Here is a 26,709-nt window from a genome sequence, read left to right as displayed (position 1 = left end):
CTAAAAACATTTTTTAAAAGATTGTGGAAGAGAGTAGGTGGATAATAGAAACCAACACATTTCCCCCACCAGAGAATAGCCACAAGAGAAAAATTTGCCTCCTTTCCAAATTATCCTGCCACAACAGTGTGTGACAAGGAGGGGGTGGTTAATTGGGAGGAGAGGGGGAGGTCTCATCTCAAAGAACAGGTGGATTAAGTTAAGGCAGGAAGAGCTACCTGCTCTACCTGCTCAAAATCAGAGCTTACCTCCTTAGATTGATGGCCTTTGCCAAGTTTGGAACACCTTCCATCTCTGTTGTCTTCTGCCCAATCAGACAGCTGATAGGCCTATGGGGGAAGAAAGAGAAACAGACCTGCTAGAAAGCCAAATCCAACTCATATGCCTTCTCAAGAAGAATCATCAGTTCTTACTGTTTAAGGAAGGAAGGCAGACAATCCAGCTGTTACTAGGCCTCATAGGATTGACACAAAGCCTTTCAAAAGATTCTCCTTTAACAATGTAACATCAAATGCCCTAAAAATTAAGGAAAACTCGGACCAAAACAGTACTTAAAAAACTAAACTCAGACACAAGTCCTCTATGCAGTCTGTAAGCCTAAGGAATTGATTAGATAGACTTTATAAAGTATAATCTAATGATGCAACCTTAAAAACAATAATTATTCAAAAAATATCTGCACAGACTAACAAATCAGATTCTTGGAAAATATTAGACAATGTCAAAGAATCAAAGTTGAGAGGGACCTCTAGAAAGCAAGTGATACAGTCCCTCTGCTTTTAGAAAGATAAGTATCCATACTATCTAGGATAGAAGGTAGATTGAGTTTTCTTCTTGAAGGTCCCCAAGTCTAAAGATTCTACAACCTCCTTCAGTAGTAGCACAGTCCAGTTTTTTAAATCACCTTAATGATCTAAAACAACCTTTTTTATAACTGGCCAAACTCTCCTTTGCTTTACACTATAAATCCTCTTATTTCCAGTCTTCCACAATCATACAGAACAATTGCCTGGCATCATCCTCATCCAAAACCTTAATCTATTTGCAGTAACTAAGTCATCCCTTACCCTTATCCATTCATGACTGCACAACCACAATGCCTTCAAACTGTACTTACAGAACAACTTTCCATACAAAAAGCTTTTGCTTTAAGTTCTCTTCATAAATCAGGACTTTCCTTCCCCATTTAAGGCACAAAGACTTAAACCTCCAAATATTGCCAGACTATCTCTTCAGCAAGCTAATAGTAACTAACAAGCTGTTAAGTTTCTTCAGAATTTTTAAATCATTACCACCAATTTTCAATGATCAGCATGTACAGGACAAAAAAATGAAGTCTTACTTTACAAAAAGTACTGAATGAAATTTAATGAATTATGAAATTTAATCAGAATTATAGATGTAGAATGCAAAACCAACTCTAAGATCACATGTTATCCAATGGGGAAAAACGGAATAAAATTTAGTCTCACATATCAACATAATTTCTATCATACACCCACATATATATAGACACACACACATCCAGCTCAAGACTGAAAAATAGACAAGCTATAAAGCAATTGTCCATTCTATTCCTCCAATATATTTTAAATTAGGGTATACAATCTCAACAGTACACAAATAAAGCATACCAATGTACTTGTAAATTTTAATTTTTGAAAAAGGTTTAAAAAGTCATCATTTGAAACTGGTACAAATATATGAATACATAAATTGGATAAGGTTAGCTTCACAGAAAAAAAACAATCCTAAAAGAAATTTGCAAATATGACTAAAGTACCTCCCCCCAAACTTACCTATAAATATAAAATAATATCTAGTCTAATGAATTATAAGATAGCAGAAGCTCCTTTCTCCATAAAGCCTTCATTAAGTCCTCCCGGAAGAAAATACTCTGTTCAACTGAAATAAGTACTCTAGTCCACCTGCTATTTCTCTTTGTAAACTGATAAACTGGCATTCTGGTTCAACAAAATGTCTTTTGCAAGTTAATTAAGTTAGTATGAAGCTATCTCCCAGAGTCTAGGCAAACTTGATAAAATCAAGTTCCTGACGACAAAAATTTGAGCACCAAACCTGGACTGACTCCTGTTAACACTACCAAGGTGCTAAAAACACACACAGTTAAATCCTTACCTGAGCAGCTATCCACAGAATCTCTCTTTTCAATTATGTTCATTTCAATTAAATACCATAAAAGAGCAGGTGAAACTTTATGTAGGCCAAAAGGTAGAGAGCAGAGTCAACCTCTTCTGAAGTATTAAAAAGACAGATTTTGCAAAGAAATACCTAAGTGTAAGCTTTCAAGTAATTAAGAATTAACCCCAAGGGGCAGCTAGGTGGCACAGTGAAGACAGAACCAGCCCTGGAATCAGAAGAACCTGAGTTCAAATGTGACCTCAGATACTTAACACAAAACTAGCCATGTGACCTTGGGCAAATCACTTAACCCCAATTGCCCTACCCTGACCCCTCCGAAAAGGAAAAAAAAAAAGAATTAACCCCAACATAAAATAAATCATTACCTAAGTTAGTCAATTTTCCAAAGATACAAGCTATCCCTCCAAGTCAGTTTACTAGACATATCTATTATAGATACAATGCTCCTGTGCCTTTTTAAAAATTTTCATTGCATGTACTTTTTGGTCTTTTGGTAGGTACAAAGACAGGTGGGAATAAATGGATATAATTCTCATTTTTGGCAGAGACTAATTCAGTTTTGAAAATGAAAAATATTTCTCTCTACAATGTTACAATGTTATAGTGCAGATTACATACATGGAACCAATCATCAGTTTCTGCCCTACCTAGAAGTGCTAATCCTACACAGTACTGTTCCTAATGTTATAAAATAACATGCTAGCCTCTGGCCCAACTGCAGTTACTATCTTAGTCATAATAAAAATAAGACCATTATACTAAAAGTAGAACTTCTAGATAAAATATATTATATCCAAAGCAAATTAATGCAGTATGTAAGATGAATAAGAAAGGACAGAGCACAAGGACCTACCAGAAATGAATTTCTTTAAAAACTTAATTATAGGGGCGGCCAGGTGGCTCAGCGAGTAAGAGCACCGGCTCCAGTGTTGGGATGACCTGGATCAAATCTGCGCTCTGATACTTAGAACTACACCCAGAAATAACTGGCCGTGTAACCTTGAGCAAGTTACTTAACCCCGATTGCTTTAAAAAAAAAAACTTAATTATAAATCATTTTAAACTTTAAAAAAAAATTTTCTCCCAAGTACTTGATTCTAGTAACGGCTTCTCACTGAAATGAAAAAGTAAGTAAAACTTGGGCAAAATTTAAATACAACACCCTCCTCCACAAAAAACAATAGATCCTTTATCCAGGGTGAACCACAAAAAAACAAAACAAACAAAAAAACCCACCAGAAATATAATCAATGAAGCTATAGACTGAGAAGTGATTCCTCCAAAAGATAGAAAAGAAAGACACCCCTATTGCTCCTCCCTATCCTAGAGGCTACTAGGATTGCTTAAGATTCACATCTCCAAAGGAGTTTCAGGTGCCATAGGAATAAGAGGGTGAAAAAATGAATTTACCATGCCTTTTATTCTTGCTCACTATATTAAAAATTGACAGCTATTGCCCATTTGATAAATGGTCAAAGGATATGAACAGGTAAAAAAAAAAAGATGACAACCTTGTGAAGGACAAGCCCAACCCATAACCTAGCCTTGCAAAAGACATGGACACTGATTTGCTTAAGTAATGTGGAGCTGAAGTGAAGGTGAAATGTCTGTTCAGCAGCCCAAAGTGTTTCATGTTATAATATTTTAAGTATAAATCTCCCAGAAGAGTATAATTGGAATAATGAGTTACTACATGATGCTTTAAGTTTCTGTCAGTGCATAAATGCTAGTCTTTTTTGCTATGAGCATATCTTTGGCAGAAGAGAAAATTAATAATTGTTCCATATGGGGCAGTGGGGGGTGGGGAGAAAAAAGGAGGGGAAGACAGGCTAGATCAAGACAACACAGAGCTTTAAACACCAAGTTGAAGACTTTTCATTTTATCCAAGGGGTAACAGGAACCATTCTTAAGCAAGGGAGAGATATGGTCAGATTTATGCTGTAGAAAAATTATTTTGGTAGCTGTGTGAAAGATGGATTAGAGGAGGGGGAAACTACAATCTCAAAAGTACATGAGCCAATAGTCATGTACCAATAGAATGGTCACCAAAATCTGTAAGTTAGCTAACAAAACACTGTAGAGACCAGGAAGCACTCAGCAAACAACCCCTAAAAAGTCTTTGCTAGTACAGCGATTGTACCAAGACTATAGCATGGACTACCATTTTATACTAATAAGAATTTAGATTCTAATTATGTGAAGAAAAATCTATAGGTCAGTAACACTAAGTCCTTTAAAACACACACACACACACACACACACACACACACACACACACACACACACCCCAGCATTAAGAAAATTTAAAAGCACAGAAAATTGTTTTAAAGATGGGCCTTTGTTGGGCTATCAATAATTGCATATCCTTTGACCCAGTAATACCACTTCTAGAATTGTATCCCAAGGAGATCATAGAAGCAGCAGGAAGACCTGTATGCACAAAAACATTTATTGCAGCTCTTTTTTGTGGTGGCAAAGAATTGGAAATTAAGGAGATGCCCATCAATTGGGAAATGGCTAAACAAGTTGTGGTATATGAATGTAATGGAATACTTTGTTTTTGTGAGAAATTTCAGATCATTAAAGGAGTTTTCTGATTTCCTAGTGGAAAAGCACAGCTTTCCACTTCTCTCTCATTTAATTCTGGACCCAACTCATTGTCCATTTGTACTATCTGTCCAAGATACTGATGAATTCTGCAAGTTATCCATCTAACTTCACACCATAAGCTGCACAAGACATCTTCTGATTCATTCTTTTAGTTTTTCCTATGTGGATTGTTGAACCAAATTTTTAATTTATGAGATCTCTTCCAGGAAGCTCTGCAGTAGTTCCAGGATGCCATCTACAATCAGGATCATATGGAGAATCCCACCAAAATAAACTGTTCTTCAACTTGGATTTTGAGCTTAGAGTTCAATATACACCAATATTCCCCTGTGTTGTAGGAAAGGCAATACAGATGTATATGGAGAGCATGAATAGGGTAAAATATATAAACTTAAAAAAAACACAACAGAATAAAAGAAATACAAGATCAAAAAAGAAAATGGGCTGATCACAGAGTGAGAGAATAAGGGAAAGATAACAGGTAGACAGTCTGAAGATTCTACTGGTATTGTTGTGATTTTTAGAGAAAGCAAGAACAATCCTCCCCAAGAAGGCAAGCCTACATCTTCTATTGAAGTTATAGGAGCACATGGACAAAAGCCACACAGATGGCAAGGCATGGATAGGTTGCAATCTGCAAAATTAGAAGGAATATTCAAATTAATGTGCTCACAGAGCTGTAAGTCTGAATAGATCACTTATATTATTTCCTATAAGAGGGTGACACATCCTGGCTATGACCCTGGGCAAGTCATTTCACCTTTAAGTGATCTAGAGAACTCTCCAAAGTTACAAGTTGCAGAAAAGATGTCAACCAGCACTGATAGAGTAAGTTCCCTATACCAAGAAACACAGTCCCTATCTCAATTCTTATGTGGTCTGGAGAAATTTTAGAGTTCAATTAATTTCCTAGGAAATACAATTAATTTTTTTTAATTAGTATTTTATTTTCAATCAAAACATAGCTTGAAATTTACATCAAACTGGTTTTATGTTATTCTAAAGTGGAGATGAGGATTCTTTGTTAAGAGATGGGGTAGATGAGAGGCAGTTAAATATAGGAAAATACTAAACTCTTTGAGTCAGAAAACTTTTTAAGCTATATCAACAGTTTCTAAATTTGTAAAAAGGGGATACCTCCCAAACTACCCTACTTCTCACAGGTTTGCTTCAAGGAAAGTACTATGTAGATTGTACTAAATGATTATTTCATCATATATCGAAAATCATATGGAAATTGTAGAGGGGGAGAGGTGAAAGGTTGTATGGGGGGGTTTTCCTCCTCCAAAGTAAATGATTGGGTGGCCAGGTGGTGCAGTGAATACAGCACTGGCCCTGGAGTCAAAAGGACCTGAGTTCAAACCTGGCCCCAGACACTTAACACAAAAACTAGCCATGTGACCTTGGGCAAGTCACTTAACCCCAATTGCCCTCCAAAATGGAAAAAAAAAAAGTAAATGATTAAACCAAAGGAATTTTAAAATTAAGAAAAGGAAACATAAAAATGTTACTCAATAGCCATAACAAGTACTTTAAAATATATGTATTTCCCACTATAACCAGTTAAGGGGCAGAGAGGGGGAAAAGGGAAACAGGTGATGAAGAAGGAGAAAGTCACAGAAAGAAAAATAAAGTGAAATGTTATGTTTCAGGATTCTGGATCACTTGTTTCAGGCATGAAACATGTTTGTAAATTTTTCTACAAGTTATTTCTTTTCATGAGTGAAATACCTCTTTACGTGAAGTAGAAGGAATACATGAGGATTCATCCACTCACTCCTACTGCTTCAAAGAGGGAAAAATTACTTACCTGCTACATTTATCACTGACATCTAAAATAAAATCCGTAAGTCACCTATCAATTCGGGCCCCTATTGCTGTCTACCCATGGAAATTTTTGCATTAAAAGGAAATGAAACAATTCAGGAGTTGAGATTCTGTATTTTGGATGCTTGGGAAATAGGTCAAAATCTCAAAAACCAAAGACCTTCCTTTTTAGTTTCAAGGAAATTTAGAATGAAGCAGAACCTATGAACTTAATATATCCCAGAAGAAATGATCCAAGTGATTTTTCTCTTATTCATGAAATCCTTAAAATTTCATAAGAATACTAAGTAATAAGAATAGCATGATATTTACAACCAAAAAAAAATCAACAATTAATGACAAAACTGCTGAAAATCTCCAGTTTTTTCAATCTCATCATATCCACAGCCATGAGCACAAAATTGAAACATAAAGCAAAGAGGCTACACTTGGTTTTCTGGTCTTGCAGACCTTAGTCAGAATTATCAATTAGGAGTATATATTTAAAAACATGGTCACAAGGCAGGATGAGTCACAGTGTTATTAGAACCCACTTTTGACAGTATATTTATGAGGAGTGGTATTTTTACTTACTCTGGTCAGCATAGTTTTTTGCTTTGAGTTCAAGTTGTCTTGTTTGGGACTCTAAGGATTCCACTCGAGTTTGTAAGTCCTTTTTTTCCTGTTCTTGGGAATCTTCAAATTCAATAAATTTCTAATAAAGAAGAACATATATTATTTTCACTAAAGGAACTGAATGTTATTTAGATTTTTCAACTCCTGAGTCCCTTGGTATCAGGGACCAAGAATAAGACTGAACTCCAAGGAGATAAATTTTATTGCTATGAACTTAAGCTGACTTTCTAGTTTCTTTCAAAATTTTCATGTAAAATAAATTTTACTGAAGGTACACTCAAAACCTAATCTTAAGTATAAGACAAAAAAAAGTGTTTTGCTAACATCACCAAATTTCCAATGCCTTCTTTTCTATACAAAAATAAGATCAAAGGAAACAAATATATCCTGCTCCAAATCCAGCAACTACCATAAACCCAGAAGGATGCCTGTACATTTAGCCAAATTCAAAACAGACTAGAATTTTGAGCTCATCCTACCTGCAAGACAGCAAATTGCTGAGCAAAGAGTAGGTAGCTCAATGAATTTTGTTAAATAAATAAACAAATAAATGTTATGACTGACAGGTTTACACCTAAAATATAATAGGAAATTCTGAAACATGAAATTAAAGTTCATGTTAATTTGGGGATTATGCTATGGAATTAAAACTCTAGTTAAATCTATCTAAAAGCCTAAAATTTTTACAACTTATACTGACAATATCTAGACATACCTAATGGGCCCACACTTTCATAAAGAACACACTACTAGGGGCGGCTAGATGACTCAGTGAATAGAGCACTGGCCCTAGAGTCAGGAGAATATAAGTTCAAATCCGACCTCAGACACTTAACATACACAAAAAAACTAGCCATGTGACCTTGGGCAAGTTACATAACGCCAATTGCCCTCCAAAAAGCAAAAACATAAAAACAAAAACAAAAAAAAACACACTACTAATGAAATAAATTTATTTTCAGTCCTTGGTGTAAAACAACTTGTCCTCAAAGAATTCATTTACTTTTTAAAGGGCAAAGATGCTTAATACTAAAACATCAAGAAAGTGCTTTTATATTACTAGGGGAGAATTTAACCAAATTGCTTGAAGGCTAAAACCTACATGTCAAAAATTCCATTAACTTATTCCCAATTTCTACATTTCAGAAAAAAAAAGCTAAACAATTTACAATGCTTATTGTTAGTTTTTTCGCTGAAACTGAGTCAACGTAAACTATTTTAAGTTGCACCATGCACAATGTTTAAAAGCAACACCAAATATAAAACAGACCTTGTGACAAATCATCCTACCAGTCCTTAAGATGATTCTTAATACATGGCTACAGAAATCTTTCAGACTGGATTTTCTTTTACATAATACCAATATATATATATTATATATATATATATATATATATTTTTTTTTTTAAATAGTGTTCCTTGTGATTTTCCTTTAGAAAATCAGGTGATATAAGATCCAGGTTAGCCAACTAAAAATAAGTTACATTTTCGATTTGTTTTGTACAAAAGTCATTTAAGAAATGGTATTTCACAAAGTGCTGAGTATGGACAGATAGTATTTATAATTGCTCTGCAACTTCCACATACTCCATCATGGATGCATTACCTCTTTAATTTCTATGTTACCTCCCATCTGATAACAAAGAGAAAATATTATGGGAACAGATTTGTGTCTGTCTACCTTCTTTCTTAATTCTTCTATCTGGATTTTTAAAAAAGGATAAGAATAAGCTATAATCCTTGAGACATTTATGCTATTTGTATTACAAATGGTTCATATTACTGGAATCTAATGACAATATAAAGAAACCCCAATTTTTTCCTTATCTTTAACATCAATATGACTCCTGGGAATCAATATTTGAATCATCTTAAATGAATATAGCCAAAAGGAAAAGAGATTAGTAAAAGCCAAAATAATACAACAGGCCTATGATGAAATGAGTAATTTACTTTTTCCTCAAACAGCAAGCTCTCATTTCCATATTTCCTTTCAAAGAAAAGGTCTGTTATAATGAAAACATTCCAAATTTTTCACAGGCTTCTCCATAAAGCAAGGGGTAAAACACCATCTACCTCAAAAGGATGAAATAACCATCCCTTTAAAAATTTAAGTTTTTTACCATAGTGATTTAAACAAAGAAAAAGTACTAAACACAAATATGTCGTGTTCTCTCTCTCATTTTGCAATGGTGTTTTCTGATTAGAAAGTACCATATTCGATCTAAGACAATTCCCAAAGGCTCATGATAGAAAATGTTTCCACATCCAGAGAGAGAACTATGGAGTCTGATGCAGATTGAAACATACTATTTTCTCTTTTTTTGTTTTTTTTTCTCATGGTTTTTCCCTTTTATTCTGATTCTTCTTTCACAACACATGACTAATGGGAAAATATGTTTAATATGATTGTATATGTATAACCTATATATCAGATCACATGCTGTCTTTGGGAGTAGAGAGAAGGAAATTTGGAACTCAAAATCTTATAAAAGTGAATGCTGAAAACTAAAAATAAATTAATTAAAATTTTAAAAAAGAAAGTGCCATATTGTATTAATCATATAAGTACCTTGATATAAAAGTGCTAGGAAAGGTCTAATATTATAGACAAGATTAAAAGCAGTAATGAGGAAAAAGTAGGGAGACTGTACAACAGCTAATAAATCTTTTAAAATATAATTTAAAAATACCAGCTGGCTGACTAAAATGGTTTGATTGGAAAAAAATTTATGCCACTATGAAATGAATGAAAATTTCTGCAATGGTCAAAGATGTCAACACTGTTATTAAGCAGAATAACCTTCACTGTATTTACATTGGCCTGAAAAGGCCCAGATTTTGCGACATATGGTCCAGGATCCCAAAGTATCTCATGTGGTAGGTATAGTTCAAGTCTAAAAAATATTACAAGGTGGAGTCGGGAACTGGAGCCTAACATGTAGAGAAGAAAGTGCAGACATCTATAGGGGGCATAGTCAAAGCAAATAAACACTGATTATGAGACAGCCAAGAAAAGCAAAATAAGGAATGACAACAAAGGAATCTGTTAAAACTTGGTAAAAGTCAGATGACAAACACAAGCACCCTGGAGGAAATACATGAAACCACTGAACTGAATCAAATTATAAATCACTGTTTAAGGGCAGGGAAAACCTGAGAAAGAAACTTTCTTCTGTCCTCTAATCCTTCCCTCTTCCCATCCTTTTCTGAAGTGAAGATGATATGATTATATTCATTAATAAACAGTATGGATAGTATTCCATGATAAGCCACTAATTGATCTTTTCCCCTCTAATTTCTCCCTTCTCATCCACGCTCACAATAGTTTAGATCTCCTAGTAGCATAAATGAATTTTGCCAGACCCAGGTTACAAACAGGAGTACCTAACAGATTAGTCTCCTATTAGAAAACTTCATTGGCTTGTTTGTTTATATATTTGGTTGAACTTTTGTTACTATCCCACATAGTCTATTTAAAGGAAGGAGTGTTAGCTATTACTATGCTTAGTTCCCATAGTGGCCCTTTCCTTCTTAACTCCTTTCTTGCTTATTACCCTATTCCTAACTTCACGTAGGCTTCTCATTCACCCTCTGCCATCACTGTTCTCATTTCTCACTTTCAGTTTTTTAAGGATAGTAAATATATTATAAAGATAGTAAATAAAATTTAGTTTTGCCACAGATACTTTCCAAACAAGATTCTATACCCTTCCCCCATGCCACCTCCCAACGCCACACCAAGTATATTCCCCCCAAAATGGTTGAACAATTCTTAGTTTAAACAAATGTGTTCTCCCTAATGCCTGACAATATTAAATAAACCCTACCTATTATTTGATCATCAAAACTTGCTGTATTTTTAAGGTTCATTTATATCTGCTGTTTTCCAAATGTTGGGGAAAGTAGCAGAAATTGGAAGAGATCAATGTTTAATTCCCAGATCTGGTACTTACTAGGCTCTGTAGCTATGAGTAAATCACTTAATCTTCTGGAGTCTCAATCTCTTAATATGTGAAAATGGGGAAATAGTATTTGTACTACCTACCAATATTTTGGGGAAAGTGCTTTGTAAAGTGTTATAAAAAAATGTGAATTGTAACAGTGGCCAGATGGCACAATAACAGTGCCAGCCCAGGTGTCGGGAGACCCGGGATCAGTTACGACCTCAGATACTTGGCACCCATACAAAAAATAACTGGCCATGTAACCTTGAGCAAGTTACTTAACCCCAAATGCTTAAAAAAAATGTGAATTGATATTGTTGTGTTACAGTTAATGTAATAAGAGAGCAGCCACACATTAATTAACAAAGTAAACTTGCTTATGAAAGGGTGTCAATTGTTATTAAATAGGAAAACAGATTGAGGGGGAGAATTAAAGGCCTATTAACTCTGGAATTCCTCCCCCTTTTAAAATTCCTATCTTCCTTTTTTCTTTTTTTTTGGGTGGTGAGGGATGGGGTGGGTTTCCCTATCTCACTCAGATTGGAAGGACAAAGACCACTCAAGTACTGTTCTCAAAACTGACTGGCAAAGAAACTTTAAAAACCTGTTCCATTATTCCACCTTTGGACAATTTACCTCTCTTTAGACAGCCTGGTGATCTTCCACTTCCTAGAGTTCACTATGTTAGTGATGGACTTTGTGAAGACAGCCAACTGATTTTAGACCTACTGCTACTCAGAAGTGAATTCAAGTGATCCACCAGTATGTATCACCAAGCCCAGACACAAATTTCTAGCCATAGCATTTTCTCCATAGACTGCAATCAGAGACAAATCTTAGAGGTCAGAAGGCAGACTCTGTGACCATAACTGAATTCAGCAAGGACGCAGAGAAATACCATCCTCCGTGGTCCCAATACTGCCATGCTTCCACCTAGCTCAGGAAACTCTGAGCATATGCTTTGCTCATAGCACCAATGCTCATAGCATAGTGACTCTGCTTTTGGTACTGGAAAGCTTTGTGGCAATAGCAATCCTCACAGATATGCAGCAGCAGAAACGCTACATAAATTAAGAGCATAAGAAGAATATTATGGTGGCAAAAGGAAGAAAAGAGACTAATTTAACATGAAATCCTCCAAATTCCTTAATATCTAGAAGTCAAAATGTTTTCCTTAGCAATGTATCTGTGATTTTGTAATGAAAGTCAGCACAAAAAGCAGGATTAAGTTTGCAAAAATTCATTTTCCATGAAAAAAAGGGGGTTCCTGAAAAATTGTCTTGAAAGGTTCCCAAGTAACCTTTGGAAAAAGAAGCAAAACATTAACTCCTTAAAGGTACAACCAAGCTCAATAAAATTTCAAATGTGCTACACCTAACAATTTTTTTAAAAATCCATAGTTAGTCCTCACAAATGAGATCTTAAAATTTTACGTAAAATTAAGAAAATCTTACATTAGTCTCAGTCTTGTACGTTGAACAAAATATAAGTTTGCCAAGATAATGGAATTTTTCAATGATCCCTTAGATTTAAAAGTGAAGTATGTTCTTAAACATCATGACCAATGCCAAGCCACCATAATTGATGACCTTGTTCTATTTTGTTTCTGACCTGGTTCCATCACTTTCCAAGTAGCTAGCTGACTTATCGCACCGATGGAAGAATTGACTAATGCTTACACGATGCCTACCTACATTCCACTGTGATAAAAATTTGCTTTATTAAACTTTAATATTTCATATGTATATGATCAGAGAATTTCATAGGTCATTCCCCAAATGTAGTTAAGCTAGATTCAAAATCTGAATCACAATGCAAAGATATGAAGGATGGCAAAAATGCTTCCATTTTAGATTTTCCGCAACTCATGCTATATGCTATTGGGTCAATTTGATTTGAAGTCCAGAGTTGGAACACAAGAATAACTAAAACCCAAGAAAGCTAATAGTGAAATTTGCAGGAATATCTTCTACAAAGATTTGTTTATTTTCTCACATACTATTCTCCACTACATTTTAAAAGGTCACAATGACAAGGAGATCAGTTTCTACAAAGCTTAAATTTTCCATCTCAAATTTCAAAAAAAGGAAGACATGCCTGACAATAAGACTTAAACCCAGGCCTTTCGGTCCTTGGAGCCCCCTAAGATGTCTTTTCTTTCTGCATCTCACACACTTTGTGGTAAGTGTGAAAAACCTAAAAATAAGGAAAAAACAGATTTTTAAAGTGTCATCCTAGATAAAATAAACTTTTTAAAAGAATTAATCAAATGAACACTAAAAACATGTGAGCAAATACACTTAAAATATATAATCTAAGAGGACTTGAGAATGTTTTGAAACTAGGTCACTGCCACTAACTTTTTCAAGTACTAATAATTACAATAAACATCCTTAATAAGATGCCTCCTCTTATCAGTAACAGAAAGAACACTTCACAAGATAGCAACACTAACATTTCTTCTAAGGCATTATTCCAATGAAAGTAACTAGATAGTGTAAAAAGAGCAGGGAACAATGCAGGCTGATGTCAGGGTTTTAAAAAGAACAAGCCCTGTGAAGAAGTAAAATACCTGAAAAGTCAAGATGGCTTATAGGAGCTGTTTGGTTGTACTATACTGGAGGGGACTCGGACACACACATGGACACATGGACACACACATATCCCCCTAAATGTTTTCAATACACAAACTCCTTTAATTAAGGAAAAATATCACAAAGATGATTTCTTGCAAGGGCAAACATTCAGAAGACTATGGAAAACTGTGGGGGTGGGGGTGGGGTTTAAGACATCAAAGAACAAACATTTCATTTTAAAAGTCATAAAGTAGTTAAAAAGAAATACAAACTCCTATTCTAAATTCATTATTAGGCATGTGACATACTGCTCAATATCGTCTAACATAATGATCTTCCACTTCCCCCAAAAGGACACATTTGAAAAAATGGATTTCATTTATACTGAATAACTCATTGAGAAATTCTAATAAATTTGTAATGTGCTTGGTTTTGTTCCTACCACAAACTAAACAACAGTGCTTTCAAAAGGCTGATGGAAAGCTATCATGAGATCTCCTAAATAGTGTCCATGTGATCATCTTGAGGCAAAAGCTTAACCAACATCAAGACCCAACATTCAAAAAGCAGGTGAACAAAACTTTGTGGCTCTCTGGACTTAGGTTCTGATACCATGGTGTAAAGATAGATTGGGAATTTATTCACCTACTACTAGAGAAGTAGACAGAATATTGGTTTTGGATATTTTAGTGTACTTTAACATAAGATATATTCAGCAAAATTCTATTCTGGAAACTCTTAAGCAGTAAATTCTATTATATTATTGAGTGTTTTGCCTTTGTTCCCTAAAATATTTTTATATGTGGCAACAATAGTATTTCCTTCTGAAATAGACCAGATTATTTCCTTAAAAAAGGCAGAACAAAACTAGTATTTTCTACTTAAATATGCTTCAAAGACAAAAGTAAACCTTTATCTTTCCCACTTTATACTAAAATATCACTCATCACAAAGTTTAAGACAGTAGAATCCTGTTAATATTTGAAAATCAGAAAGGAATTTTTTTTAAAAAGGGCAAAAAGTGAACCTAACCAAGATAACCAAAGGAAAAATCAGAGCCTGAGAGTTCCTAGAGTTCAGTTTGTCCAAGCCAATCCCCTCTTGTTTCATGTTCCAGGTTGGAGCTAAGTGAAATTCTAGTAAAAAAGTGTGTCTGCCCTGAATGTTTATGCTAAAAGTTCTAAAAGCTTTTTTCACTTAAAAAAAATCCAATCATGGAAGGACTAATGCAAAAGAATGAGGCAAGGGAAACAAAAGGGAGCAAAGGGCATTTATCATGGTAATCTGAGCCATTATAAATTTTTATGCTGATTTACACAAAATATAGCTAACACAATTTCTCTGAAAGAAAATCTAAAAATCATTCTTATGTGCTTCTTTTATTTTTAATAAGACAGTCATGATTTTAGTTTAACAACTACTTTTATGTTTTTTTTATATAACCTTTATTTCTGAATAGATCCCTCTCCTTTCCTCTTATGTACAGTAACTTCCCTTGTAACAAAGAATAAAAAACTAAGATCAAAAATATAAATAAACAAACCCTCAGTTCAGTAAAACTAACGAAGACATCAACCAAGTCTGACAGTAGATGCAATGTTCCATACTTATAGTCTCCCACCTCTACAAGGAAAAGAGATGCATTTGCTCATCTCTAGGGAAAAATGCATTGATTACAAAGCATTCTATTTCTTTTTGCATTGGTCTTTCCATTTACATTTACATCATTACAGTCACTGTTGTAGTCATCATTTCTTATGGAACAATAATATTCCTTATCCTCATGAACCACAACTTGTCTAGTCATTCCAAAATCAATTGGCATTACTTATTTCCTTTCTAGATCTTGACTACTACACAAAGAACCTCCCACTCCACACACACACATATCACCTTGCATCACTTTTATTTATCCCTACCGATATACATGTTGTCTCATCAAACTAGGCTCTACAGGGCAGTGGTAGTTCCCCTTTGGTCTTTACTGTCCCCAGAACCATGTCTGGCATATACTGTCTGGACTTAATAAATGCTTTTTGATTAGCTGCTCTGCAAATTAAAGAACTTTTTAAAAATTTAAAAATTAAAGAACACAATTCTGAAATGGAAAAAATCTTGGAAGTCAAAACATAGGAGGAAAGTTTCTAAAGGTTAACTGTTTTATTTCAAATCATCTTTTTTTTGGCAAACTGTTTTATTTGTCAGTCCATTGGGAGAGAAGCGTGGTTTAGATATGGGATTTCAGTAGGTAACATTTACATTCCACTTTAAGGTTTGCAAAGCACTCTACATACATATTAATCCCATTGTACAGCTATGGAAACTTCAGTTAAGAGAGATCAAGTGACTTGCCCAGGGTCATAGGTTAGGCAGACTCAGGTAGGATTTGAAATCAATCAATCAACCAATAAACATTAATCAATGCCCACATTGTGCTAAGGAGCCAGGGATACAAAAAGAGGCAAAAGATAGTTCCTGCCCTCATAGAAGTTACAATCTAATGGGAGAAACAATATGCACACAAGTATATTATAAATAAGCTACATATAGGATAAACAGTAAAAAATTAAGAGTGAAGGCACTGGAATTAAGGGGGAAGGGAGGAAGGCTCTTGTAGAGGATCAGATTTTAGTTGGGAAAAAGGAGGTCAGCGGCTCGAGTTGAGGAGAGAGAGGGTTCCAAGCATAGGGGGCAGTCAGGGAAATGTCCAGAGCTGAGAGACAGAGAGTCTTGTTTATGGGACAAGCAGGCCAGTGTTACTAGATCAAAGAGAATGTGACAAGGAGTAATGTGTAAGAAGACTGGAAAAGTAGGAAGGGACTAGGTTATGAAGGTCTTTGAATGCATGCCACCTAGCTCCCTAAGTAGAGTAAGCCAAGGAGGTGGTGCAATGGAAAGAGCACTGAGCCTGGAGTCAGGAAGAAGTGGGTTCAAATGTGACCTCAGATTACTTTTCTCAACTATAAAATGAGAGAAATCACAGAACCTACTTTAAGGTTATTGTAAGGATCACATGAGATAATATTGGTAAAAGTACTTAGCACAATGCCTGGAACGTGGTAGGTGCTACATAAATGCTTATTCCAGCCCTACAATAGATGCCTCCACTTCCTTTCCTGTCACTGTCTTCTAAACTCTCTACAATCAGACTCCCAACCTCATCATCCAAATGAAATTGGTCTCTCCAAAGTTACCAACTATTGGGGCAGCTAGGTGGTGCAGTGAATAGAGCACTGGCCCTGGAGTCAGGAGGACCTGAATTCAAATCCGGCCTCAGACACTTAACATTTACTAGCCATGTGACCTTGGGCAAGTCACTTAACCCCAATTGCCCTGCCTTCCCCCTTCAAAAAATAAATAAAAATAAAAAATAAAGTTGACAACTATTGGTGGAAGCTTTAACAAGATTTAGCAGTTAAATTGATCAATTAAAAAAAGAAAATGGGGACGGCCTGGTAGCACAGCAAGTAAGAGCACCAGCTCCAGTGTCAGGACGACCTGGGGATCGAATCCGGGCTCAGATACTCAGCACCACACCAGAAATAACTGGCCATGTAACCTTGAGCAAGTTACTTAGCCCCGATTGCTTCAAAAAAAAAAAAAAAGAAAAGAAAAAAAGGAAAAAAAGAAAATGAGTCCTCAGCATATTAAGTACATATAACATTTAAATCAAACATTTATATGCACACAACTGAGGTTTTCCTGATTATGAAATAAAAACAAAGATACTTAAGTGTTGACTCATCAGTTTGTTCAGCTGGGCATTCTAGTGTTCTTGCTTTATTTAGCAAGGAGATAACTCCATTTATAAAAGTTAAGCACACTTTCTGTAACCTTAAAAGAAAGAGTTCTAGCTATGTGAAGATACTGAGTGCTACTCCACCCTGGGATTAATCAAACAAGCATTTATTAAGCACTTACTACATGCCAAGAATTGTGCTAGGAACAGGAGGTACAATCACATAATTTTAAAGTCCCTGCCCTCAAAGAGGGCCATCTAGATGGTAGCCCTGTATATGTTGGAGGGTCAGCAATGAAAACCTAAGAAAACATGGAGGGCAGCACAACTATTTGGCACACTTGTAGCCACTGCCTGCTTTTGCTGCTCTTTCTTCTGGTAGGCCAAATAGTTAGGAGAATATGAAAGGAACCTTTCTCCACCTAGCTCTATACCCAATCCTCTGGCCACTTTCCTGTACCTTCACCAGAAGGAGTAGAGCATAACTCCTAAGTCCTCTGGAAGGGTAAAAACAATTTTTCATACTCTTAATAAAAAAAAATCATTTAATCTCCTTTGTTTAATTTCCATTTTTTTGTGTGTTATATAATATACAGCAGAGGTATCAAATTCATGGCCTGCAAAACTTCCAAGTATAAATTAAATTTAATTGAGATTAAAAGGAGAAATGGAGAAATGTTTAACAAAAATACAATACAAATTTGGTTTTTTAAGTCAATATGGTTTTTGGTTTCTTTTTTATTTATTTAATTTTTTTTGCTTTTTGGAGGGGGGAGGGCAGGGCAATTGGGGTTAAGTGACCTTGACCTGCCCAAGGTCACACGGCTAATAAATGTTAAGTGTCTGAGGCTGGATTTGAACTCAGGTTCTCCTAACTCCAGGGCCGGTGCTCTACTCACTGTGCCACCTAGCCGCCCTGGTTTTTGGTTTTCTAAGTCAATATGTGGCTATGGAGTATGTTTCTATATGAGTTTGATACCACTGATGTGCATAATATATCAGTACAGTAATACATGTTTAATTATAAATATGCATACACTGAATTGTGTACTAAAACTCTGTATAAACGGGTGCAATAAAAAAAAAACCACCTTAGAGATTATTGTTATAGTAAGTATAAGTAAAAGAAGCATAATGCAAGTCAAAGCCAAGTTGGGGAAGTAGGAGGAAGTAAAGTGAATTCTCCCCCTTCCCCACCAAAAAACTTCCAAAGAGATCTAGAAAATGCAGAGACCAAATACCAATGGGGAAATCCAAGAAATCAGTGAGTCATTTTTCCAGCCCAAGGCAGCATAAAGAAGCAGACAGAGAGAGATCGGTGGATACTGGAGAAGGATTAGGGCCAGGAGCACTATGTAAGCTATGCAAAGCATTCCAGTGCCCAAGGATAGGCTATGCACCAGGGCAAGAGAAGGTCCCAAACCCAGTCCAGGTCACTGCAATGGGAACAAGTGCCAACTGGTGGCTTTGTCCCCTATTAACCAGTTCCAGGTCACATACACACAAGGTGACCTAAGGAGGGGGACCCATGCCTAGAGGTAGCTTTCCAGAGTAAGAAATGGTCTCAGGCCCTATACAGAATATCAAGAGATTAACAAGTTCAAAAACAAGCAGCAGCAATGTAGCTCAAACCCCAAAAGCAGAAATGGGTCTCAGTTCCAGCTTCTACCCTAGTCTGAAGCTGACAGAGAAATAACTAAATATTTATAGTTACTTTTAAGGTGGCAAAGAGTGGAAAACTAAGGTGAGGTGCCCCTAAATTGAGAATGGGTGAACAAATTAAGGTATATAGATATAACAGAATACTCTTGTACTTTAAGAAATGATGAAGGAGATTGTTTCAGAATAACCTGGGAAAACTTGTATGAACTGACAGAAAAATTTACAGAACCAGGAGAGCAACTGATAGAATAACAATACTGATGACCAACCATAACTCCAAAGGCCTAAAGATGAAACATACATCTTACCTTACAGAGAGGTGAAGGAATTGAGAGTGCAGAATAAGTTATATTTTTTTTTAGCAGGACCAATGTAGAAATGTGTTTTGCTTAACTATTCATGTTTCTTTGTCCCTAACCCTTCTCCCCACCCACCTTCCCCAGTTCTGTTCAAGGCAGGGACAAGCCCTTCTAACAGGGCTTTTGTTTATCCTTTGTTCTCAACTTGGTGGGAGAGAGTGGGAGGGGGAAATTTTGGCTTGTTTAATTAAATGTTATATTCTGCAGAAAAAAATAAGTATATCCAAAGTACATATAAAATAAATACAAGGATACAAGGTGAGAAGCGGCATGAGGTAATGGATACAGAGCTGGTATCAATCAGAAAGATCTGGACTCTAGTCCTGCCTCTGACAATGGCTCAGTGACCCTAGAAAAGTTGCTTAACCTCTCAATGCCTCAGGCAACTCTCTAAAACTACAAATTATGGAGAAGGTGCTGATCTGCACTGCCAAGCCAGAGATCTCATCTATTAGAATGAGTTATTCATTTGAGCTATAAAAATAATAAGCATAATAATAGGTAATATAGTTAAGGATAGACTTCTGTATGCACATATACCTACGCATATATCAAGGATAAACATTTATTAAGCACTTATCATGTGCCAGGCACATGTCCTGGGTAGGAGTATACAATCTAATGGGGGGGGGGGGGGGGGGGGGGGGGGGGGGAGGGAAACAAACATATTTACAAACAAGATCTAAACAGGAGAAATAGAAAATAATTAACAGAGAAAAATTTACAAACAAGATCTACGTAGGATAAATAGAAAATAATTAACGAAGGGAAGGTACTAGAATTGAGAGGTTGGGGAAGGCTTTCTGTAGAAGGTGGTATTTTAGTTGGTATATAAAGCCAGAAAAGCCAGTAGGTAGAGGTGAAGAGAGAGAGAGCATTCCAGACATGGAGCACAACAAGAGACTATACCCAAAGCCAAGAGATGGACTATCTTGTTAGCAGAATAGCAAAGGGGCCACTGTCACGGGATCAAAGAGTGCATGTTGGGGAGTAAGGTGTAAGAAGATTAGAAAGGAAGGAGAGGACTGGATTGCTAAGGAGCTATGAGTCCCAAACAAAGGATTTTGTATTTGAGCCTGGAGGTGATAGGCAGTCACTTGAGTTTACTGAGTAGGGAGATGACACTGCTGGATCTTTACTTTAGGAAAATCACTTTAAATAAAGGATGGATTAAAATGGGTGGAGACTAAAAGCAGGTAGACCCACCAGCAGGCTACTGCAGTAGTCCAGGCATGAGGAGAAGAGGACATACACAAAAGCAATGGCAGAGTCAAGAGGGAAAGAGGGAGCAAAGGATATTGAAAAGGTAAAATCTACCTAAATTGTGAGCAAGAGATACTGAGAGGTTGGTGCTGCCTTCAACAGAACTAGGGAAGGTGGGTGGAGAGAAGGGTTAGGGACAAGGGTGGGGAACCTGCTGCCTGGAGGTCATATGTGGCCCTCCAGATCCTCAAGTGTGGCTCTTTGACTCCTAACTTCACAGAACAAATCCCCTTAATAAAAGAATTTGTTTCGTAAAACTTCGACTCAAGTCAAAGGGCTGCATCCAAGGACCTAGAAGGCCACAGGTTCTCCACTCCTGGTTCAGGAGGAAAGATAATGAGTTCTGATATGGATATGTTGAGTTGAAGATATCTACTGGACATTCAGTTCCAGATGTCTATAAGACAGTTGGAAATGTGAAATTAGAGGTCAGCAGAGACCAGGGCAGGAAAGATAGATTTGAAAATCATCAGCATAGAGATGGTAATTAAATCCATGGGAGTTAATGAGATCACCAAGTGAAATAGTATAGAGAAGAGAATAGTATAGAGAAGAGAAGAGGGCCCAGGATAGAACCTGTGGGACACCTTCAGTTAAAGGGTATAATCTGGATAAGGACACAACAAAGGAGACTGACAATCAGATGGCTAGGTAGAAGAACTAGGAGAGAATGGTGTCCCAAAAACCTAGAAAGAAGAGAGTATATCAAAGAGGAGAAGGTGACCAAATGTCAAAGGCTGTAGAGGTTAAGGAAAATGAGGAATGAGAAAAGCCCACTGGATTTGGCAACTAAGAGATCATTGGTAACTTTGGAGAAAGCAGTTTTTGTAGAATAATAAGGTTAGAATATCATTTGTAAGGGGTTAAAAAGAGTGAGAGGAGAGAAAGCAGAGGCACTTATTGTAGACTGCTCTTTTGAGGAATTTAGCCACAGAGGGGCAGGGCAGATAAAGAAAGATAGTAGTGACAGAAGGACCAAATGAGACTTTTTTTCAGAATCAGGGAGACACAGGTATGTTTACTGGCAGTAGATAAACTGAAAATAAGTGAAAGAGTAGGGATTACAGAAGGGATAATTTGTTGAAGAAACCTGAAAGTAATGGGATCACCTGAGCAGTTAGAGGGGTTAGCATTAGTAAGGATTAATGCCACTTCACCATGTGAGTCAGGCAGTGGAACATAGCAGAGGTATTATGAGTGGTTATAAGATGAGGAAGAAGGAGCTAAAGGCAAATGGCCTCATTTTTTTCTGTAAAATGTGTGTAGGCATATGCCATACCCATGAATGCAAGTGAATAATAAAAGCTTTTTCTTTTATAAATTTATAAAGTACTTTAAGATTTACTATGTGCTTTTTTTCCACAATAATCTTTGTGAGATGGTTAGGTAAAGATTATTCCCATTTTACAGGTAAGGAAACTAAAGCTCTGAGAGGGAAAGGAGAAGAAACACAGTAAAATGTCAGAGGCAAAATTCAAATCCTTGTCTTTATAGGATAACAGATTTTGAAGGGGCTTGTGCATTCGTTCATCTAAGCAAATGTCCTCATTTTACAGACAAGGAGCAGAGATGCTTAATGATCTGCCCAGTGTCACACTGATATATTACACAGCAGAACCAGAATTTGAACTCAGGTTCACTGACTCCAAATGTGGCACTCTTTCTTATATACTACAAGAACTTCTAAACTCATACCAATCTAGCAATCATTAGACATTGGTCACGCAACCAGTTCCAAATTCTCCTAAGTAGAGTACTGTCTAATTCAATTTTCCAGCTTCTCCTGAGCAGAATGGGAGACTGCTAAAATCTGGAGAGATTCTACCTATAACACTCTCCCGATATACCACTCTACTTTGTCAAAAAAGGAAAGGAGGTTAATCTGGCATGACCTGTTCAAGTTCAAATACATCATGTTTTCTAAAACAGCAGGTTTTTATATATATGATAGCTTGATCCAAACAATTATTGAGAATGAATTATAAAATGCAATGACAACAAAGAAAAACCAACGTTTCAAGAAAAAATGGAGTATGATGCTTGTATGTTCATTTACATGACCTTAAACAACTAAGATTCCCTAACTCTTCTCAGGATCTATAGTAGTAATAGGACAGCACTAAAATATGCTGGAGGAAAGCATCCAATTGAGAGAATTACTTTCTAAATTACAAAAGTTTACACAGGCTAAATATTTTCTGATAGGAAGGAAAAGGGAGACGTATAAAGTTTAACAGCAATTTCAAACCAATTTGTTCAGATTATTTCAAGCCAATTTTTTTCTTTAATTTAAATTCCTTAGTAGGAAAAATTGCTCCAGTAAGCAATTGTTTTCTCCAAATGGGAGGTAGATCTGCAATTCACTTCTACTGTTTTTAGCCATCTTTTTATTCCACAGTAACTCATCTATAGAATTAATTAAATAATCATCTTTTTTGCAGAGGTTGGGGGGAAAAGGGGTATTTACTGAGTATGAAAACCTGCATAAAACATTAGCCTTTTCTATGTATTGGTTAGTTTTGCTGAACTTTATTTTTGCTCTTTTTTCTTTTCTTATAAGGGATAGAGGGGAGGAAAAGGACATGTTAGTAAATATGGATAATGTAATAAGAGAAGATAACAATAAGAATTATTTTTTTTAAATAAAAAAAACCTGATTGAGTAATAGAAATGGGGTGAGTTCTGGAATCAGGGTGTCTATTAGGACTGGAGTCTGGGACCAGGCTGCCTGCCCAAATAAAAGATGGGGGGGGGGGGGCTAGATCAAGGTTATAAGGGTAAGGTAAACCCAAAAATTATGTGTTTGGGTATACACTTAGAAATTAATAAATTCCTGGCATCCAAGGGTGGTGACTGGGGAATTCAGGATGTCTTTATTTCAAAGCAAGGGTGATGGCCAAAGTATCAGGGGCTGCAGAAGCAAGACCTCCACTGTGGTTGCAGAAATGACACCTAGGAAACCAGGGGAACTTCTGTTCTGGTAGGACCAGATGTGAAAGTAGGACAGCCGCAATGGGTGGAGGGGCAGTAGGAGGTTGAAGGTCCCCCAGGTTTCAATGCCAATCACTCCCCTCCTGCTCCAGGTGTTGACAAGCTTCTTGATCAGTTACAACAATAATCTAGGTACCTCCGGCCATTACTCAGGTACCATTGGAAACCGCCTCCCCTAGATGACCTGGCAAAAGTGGCAGATACCCCTAGTGAAGGGATTGACATGGATGTATTTGAAACATTTTGCAACTGGCTCTCCCAGAGAGAATATGTGACCCATGTCTGGTTGGTTCATCCCATAAGACCCATCCTAATGGATCATCTCATGGTAGTGTTAAAGAACACCCTTTCAAGCTTAAGGTTATCACGGTGCCTAGCTGATAGTAGGCATTTAATAAATGCCTTTTGACTTCAGGTATATAAGTATACAGACTTCGGAAAACCCAGCAAAACAAGTAAGGGTCAAGAGTCCTACTATAATAAATACTGGTATGCTTGGCATTTAAATTTTTTTTTCAGGATTTTAAGCTTCATGTTTTGTTGGAACATAAAAAGGTCATATATGAAATCAGAGATCTCTATTATGTATAGCTTGTCTTTAAAAAAAAATTATATATATGAAATTGTCATCTTCTGGACATCTATCTGTTCTCTTCTGTTCATTTAGTTAAATGCTTCATTGTGGATTTTAACTTTCTTTTTTTGTTGTTTTTTGGAGGGGGCAAGGCAGAGCAGTTGGGGTTAAGTGACTTGCCTAAGGTCACATGGCTAGTAAGTGTTAAGTGTCTGAGGCCAAATTTGAATTCAGGTCCTCCTGACTCCAGGGCTGGTGCTCTATTCACTGTGCTACTCAGCCACCCCTAACTTTCTTTTCTTTCAAGCAAAAGGGTGCTGGAGGGAGAATATGAGACAGAATCTCTAGCTCCCTCCCTCTCCCCAAGCATTTAAATTTAATAGTAAATACAGCTTCATATATAAACACTATTTATTTTATGTTTATTTAGCTTTTAGATTTCTCTACAAAACCTTAGGCTTGAATGAACAGGACACCACTTCTAAGAGTTTGCTGATCTCTGTTCTAGTTTAACTAAATGAGAATTAATCAGTCACAGATAAGTCATCACTAAGACAAATCATCTGGTAAACAGCTGCTAAAGGTGTAATAGGAAGTACTGCTATTAGTAATTTAAATGATGGCAACCTTCCCTATAAGTCAGAACATAAATAATAATTCATGATCATAATGAAAATAGTACTTTGTCATGTCAGTCAACAAACATTTTATTAAGTCTTTATTAAAATGCACCAAGCACTATGCTCAGTACTGAGAACAAAAGAAAGGTAAAAATAATGTTCCTTCCCTCAAGAAGTTCATATTCTAATGAAAGAGAATCCGCAATATACAAGTCATATAAGGGCAAAAGGAAGGTAATCTCACAGTGGAGGGAATGGGGGAGGACAAGGAAAAGTTCTCTTGCAGAAGGTAAGACAGGACAGTTAAGTCTTAAATGAGGCCAGGAAACAAAGGTGAGGAGAGAGAACATCCCAAACTTGAGAGATACCCAGTGCAAATGAAAAAACAAAAAAACAAACAAAAACCTGGACAGTGGAATGCTCCGCACTAAGAACAGCAAGAAAGAAACCCAGTGCTGCTGAACTGTTAAAGTACATCAAGGGGGAGTAAACAGTGAGAAGACTAGAAAGGAAAGAAGGCGCCAAGCTGTAAAGTGTCAAACAGAGCAGTTTATATTTGAACCTGCAGGTCATAATGAGTCACTTTGGTGACATGGTCAGATCTGTGCTTTAGGAAAATCACTATGACAGCTGAATGGGGGATGAACTGAAGCAGCAAAGAAACTTGAGGCAGGAAGACCAACCAGAAGTCATCATACAGCAACAGTCCAAGAGAGGTGATGAGGAACTAACTACACCAGGATGACAGCTGTTTGAGTATAAAGATTTGTATGAGAGAGGTCGTGAAGGTAAAAACAATAAGACTTGGCAACAGATAGGAAATGTGGAATGAATGTGAAAGAGGAGTCAAGGACAACACCGAAGTTTCAAGTCTAATATTATATAAACAGAGTCTGTTTATATTATATAAATTATATTATTATTATATTATATATATATATTATAATATATATTATATAAAAAAAGTCTAGTGATTTTTGTTGAAAGGTTATACAGATATGAAAGCTTAAAGTTACAGATTAAGGTAAACTGAAGACTAGAGAGGGGAGATATGAAGTGACTTGCCCAATCTCATACAAGTAGTTAATGAACAGCAGAACCAAGTTTTAAGCCTAGGTCATCATCTATCTCCAAACAATATGCTCTGTGGTACTCAAGTTAAATGATTATATGCTATTGATCTAACATACCAAAAATCTCCATTAGATAATATGTTCACTTCCTCCCTTCAGCTGTTATCTCATTTTAATTAAATGAAATGTACGTGGAACAACTAAATTATAACTTATTTAGTATTCTATTAGTTAACAAAAATTATCCAGAGAAATATAACTAAAAATTATAATTAAATGCTCAAGTACTATTGGCTAACAAATCTAGATCTGTAGGGAGTTTTTTAAAAAGCAGGAAAATAAATAAAATATTAATGTAATTCTTGTCTTCACCAAGTACCCAAAATACCTATGACAATTTCATCCTACATATTATAAACGTACTCTTTCATTAGAATCAAATCAGAGAAAAAGTCCATAAAAGACGTCCCTTTTTAAGGGACTTTGGTCAAAACATCACTTATCCATGTCTTCTGAACAAAGGTCCAAAGGGAACATTTAGGCAAAATGTGAGTCATAATAATAAGGAGCTATGACAAAGTTAAAAATACAAAGCAATCCTCTACTAATATCCTACTATGATTATTATATGTATATATTACATGTGTGTGTGTGTGTGTGTGTGTGTGTGTGTGTGTGTGTGTGTGTGT

At 36.1% G+C, this 26,709-nt stretch overlaps 1 protein-coding gene across 3 annotated transcripts in view; it reads right to left on the bottom strand.

The window, feature by feature from the left end:
• The window catches only part of SPAG9 (sperm associated antigen 9), a 140,647-nt gene that overhangs the window by 107,288 nt on the left and 6,650 nt on the right, over positions 1 to 26,709 (bottom strand). For 2 of the 3 annotated variants that reach the window (XM_069067513.1, XM_069067514.1), the window contains exon 2: positions 7,175 to 7,295. In XM_069067513.1, the coding sequence (XP_068923614.1) occupies positions 7,175 to 7,295 (121 nt within the window). Of the gene's footprint in view, positions 1 to 248; positions 313 to 7,174; positions 7,296 to 26,709 lie in introns of those variants that run through there. The other variant, XM_069067517.1, reaches the window with a different exon arrangement.

Source organism: Petaurus breviceps, unplaced genomic scaffold (assembly GCF_028583685.1).
Source record: "Petaurus breviceps papuanus isolate PSGF00001 unplaced genomic scaffold, PetGlider_PUasm1.0 90750, whole genome shotgun sequence".
Taxonomy (NCBI): domain Eukaryota; kingdom Metazoa; phylum Chordata; class Mammalia; order Diprotodontia; family Petauridae; genus Petaurus; species Petaurus breviceps.
Note: the sequence above shows the minus strand (reverse complement) of the source record. Positions and strands in the feature narration are given on the sequence as shown.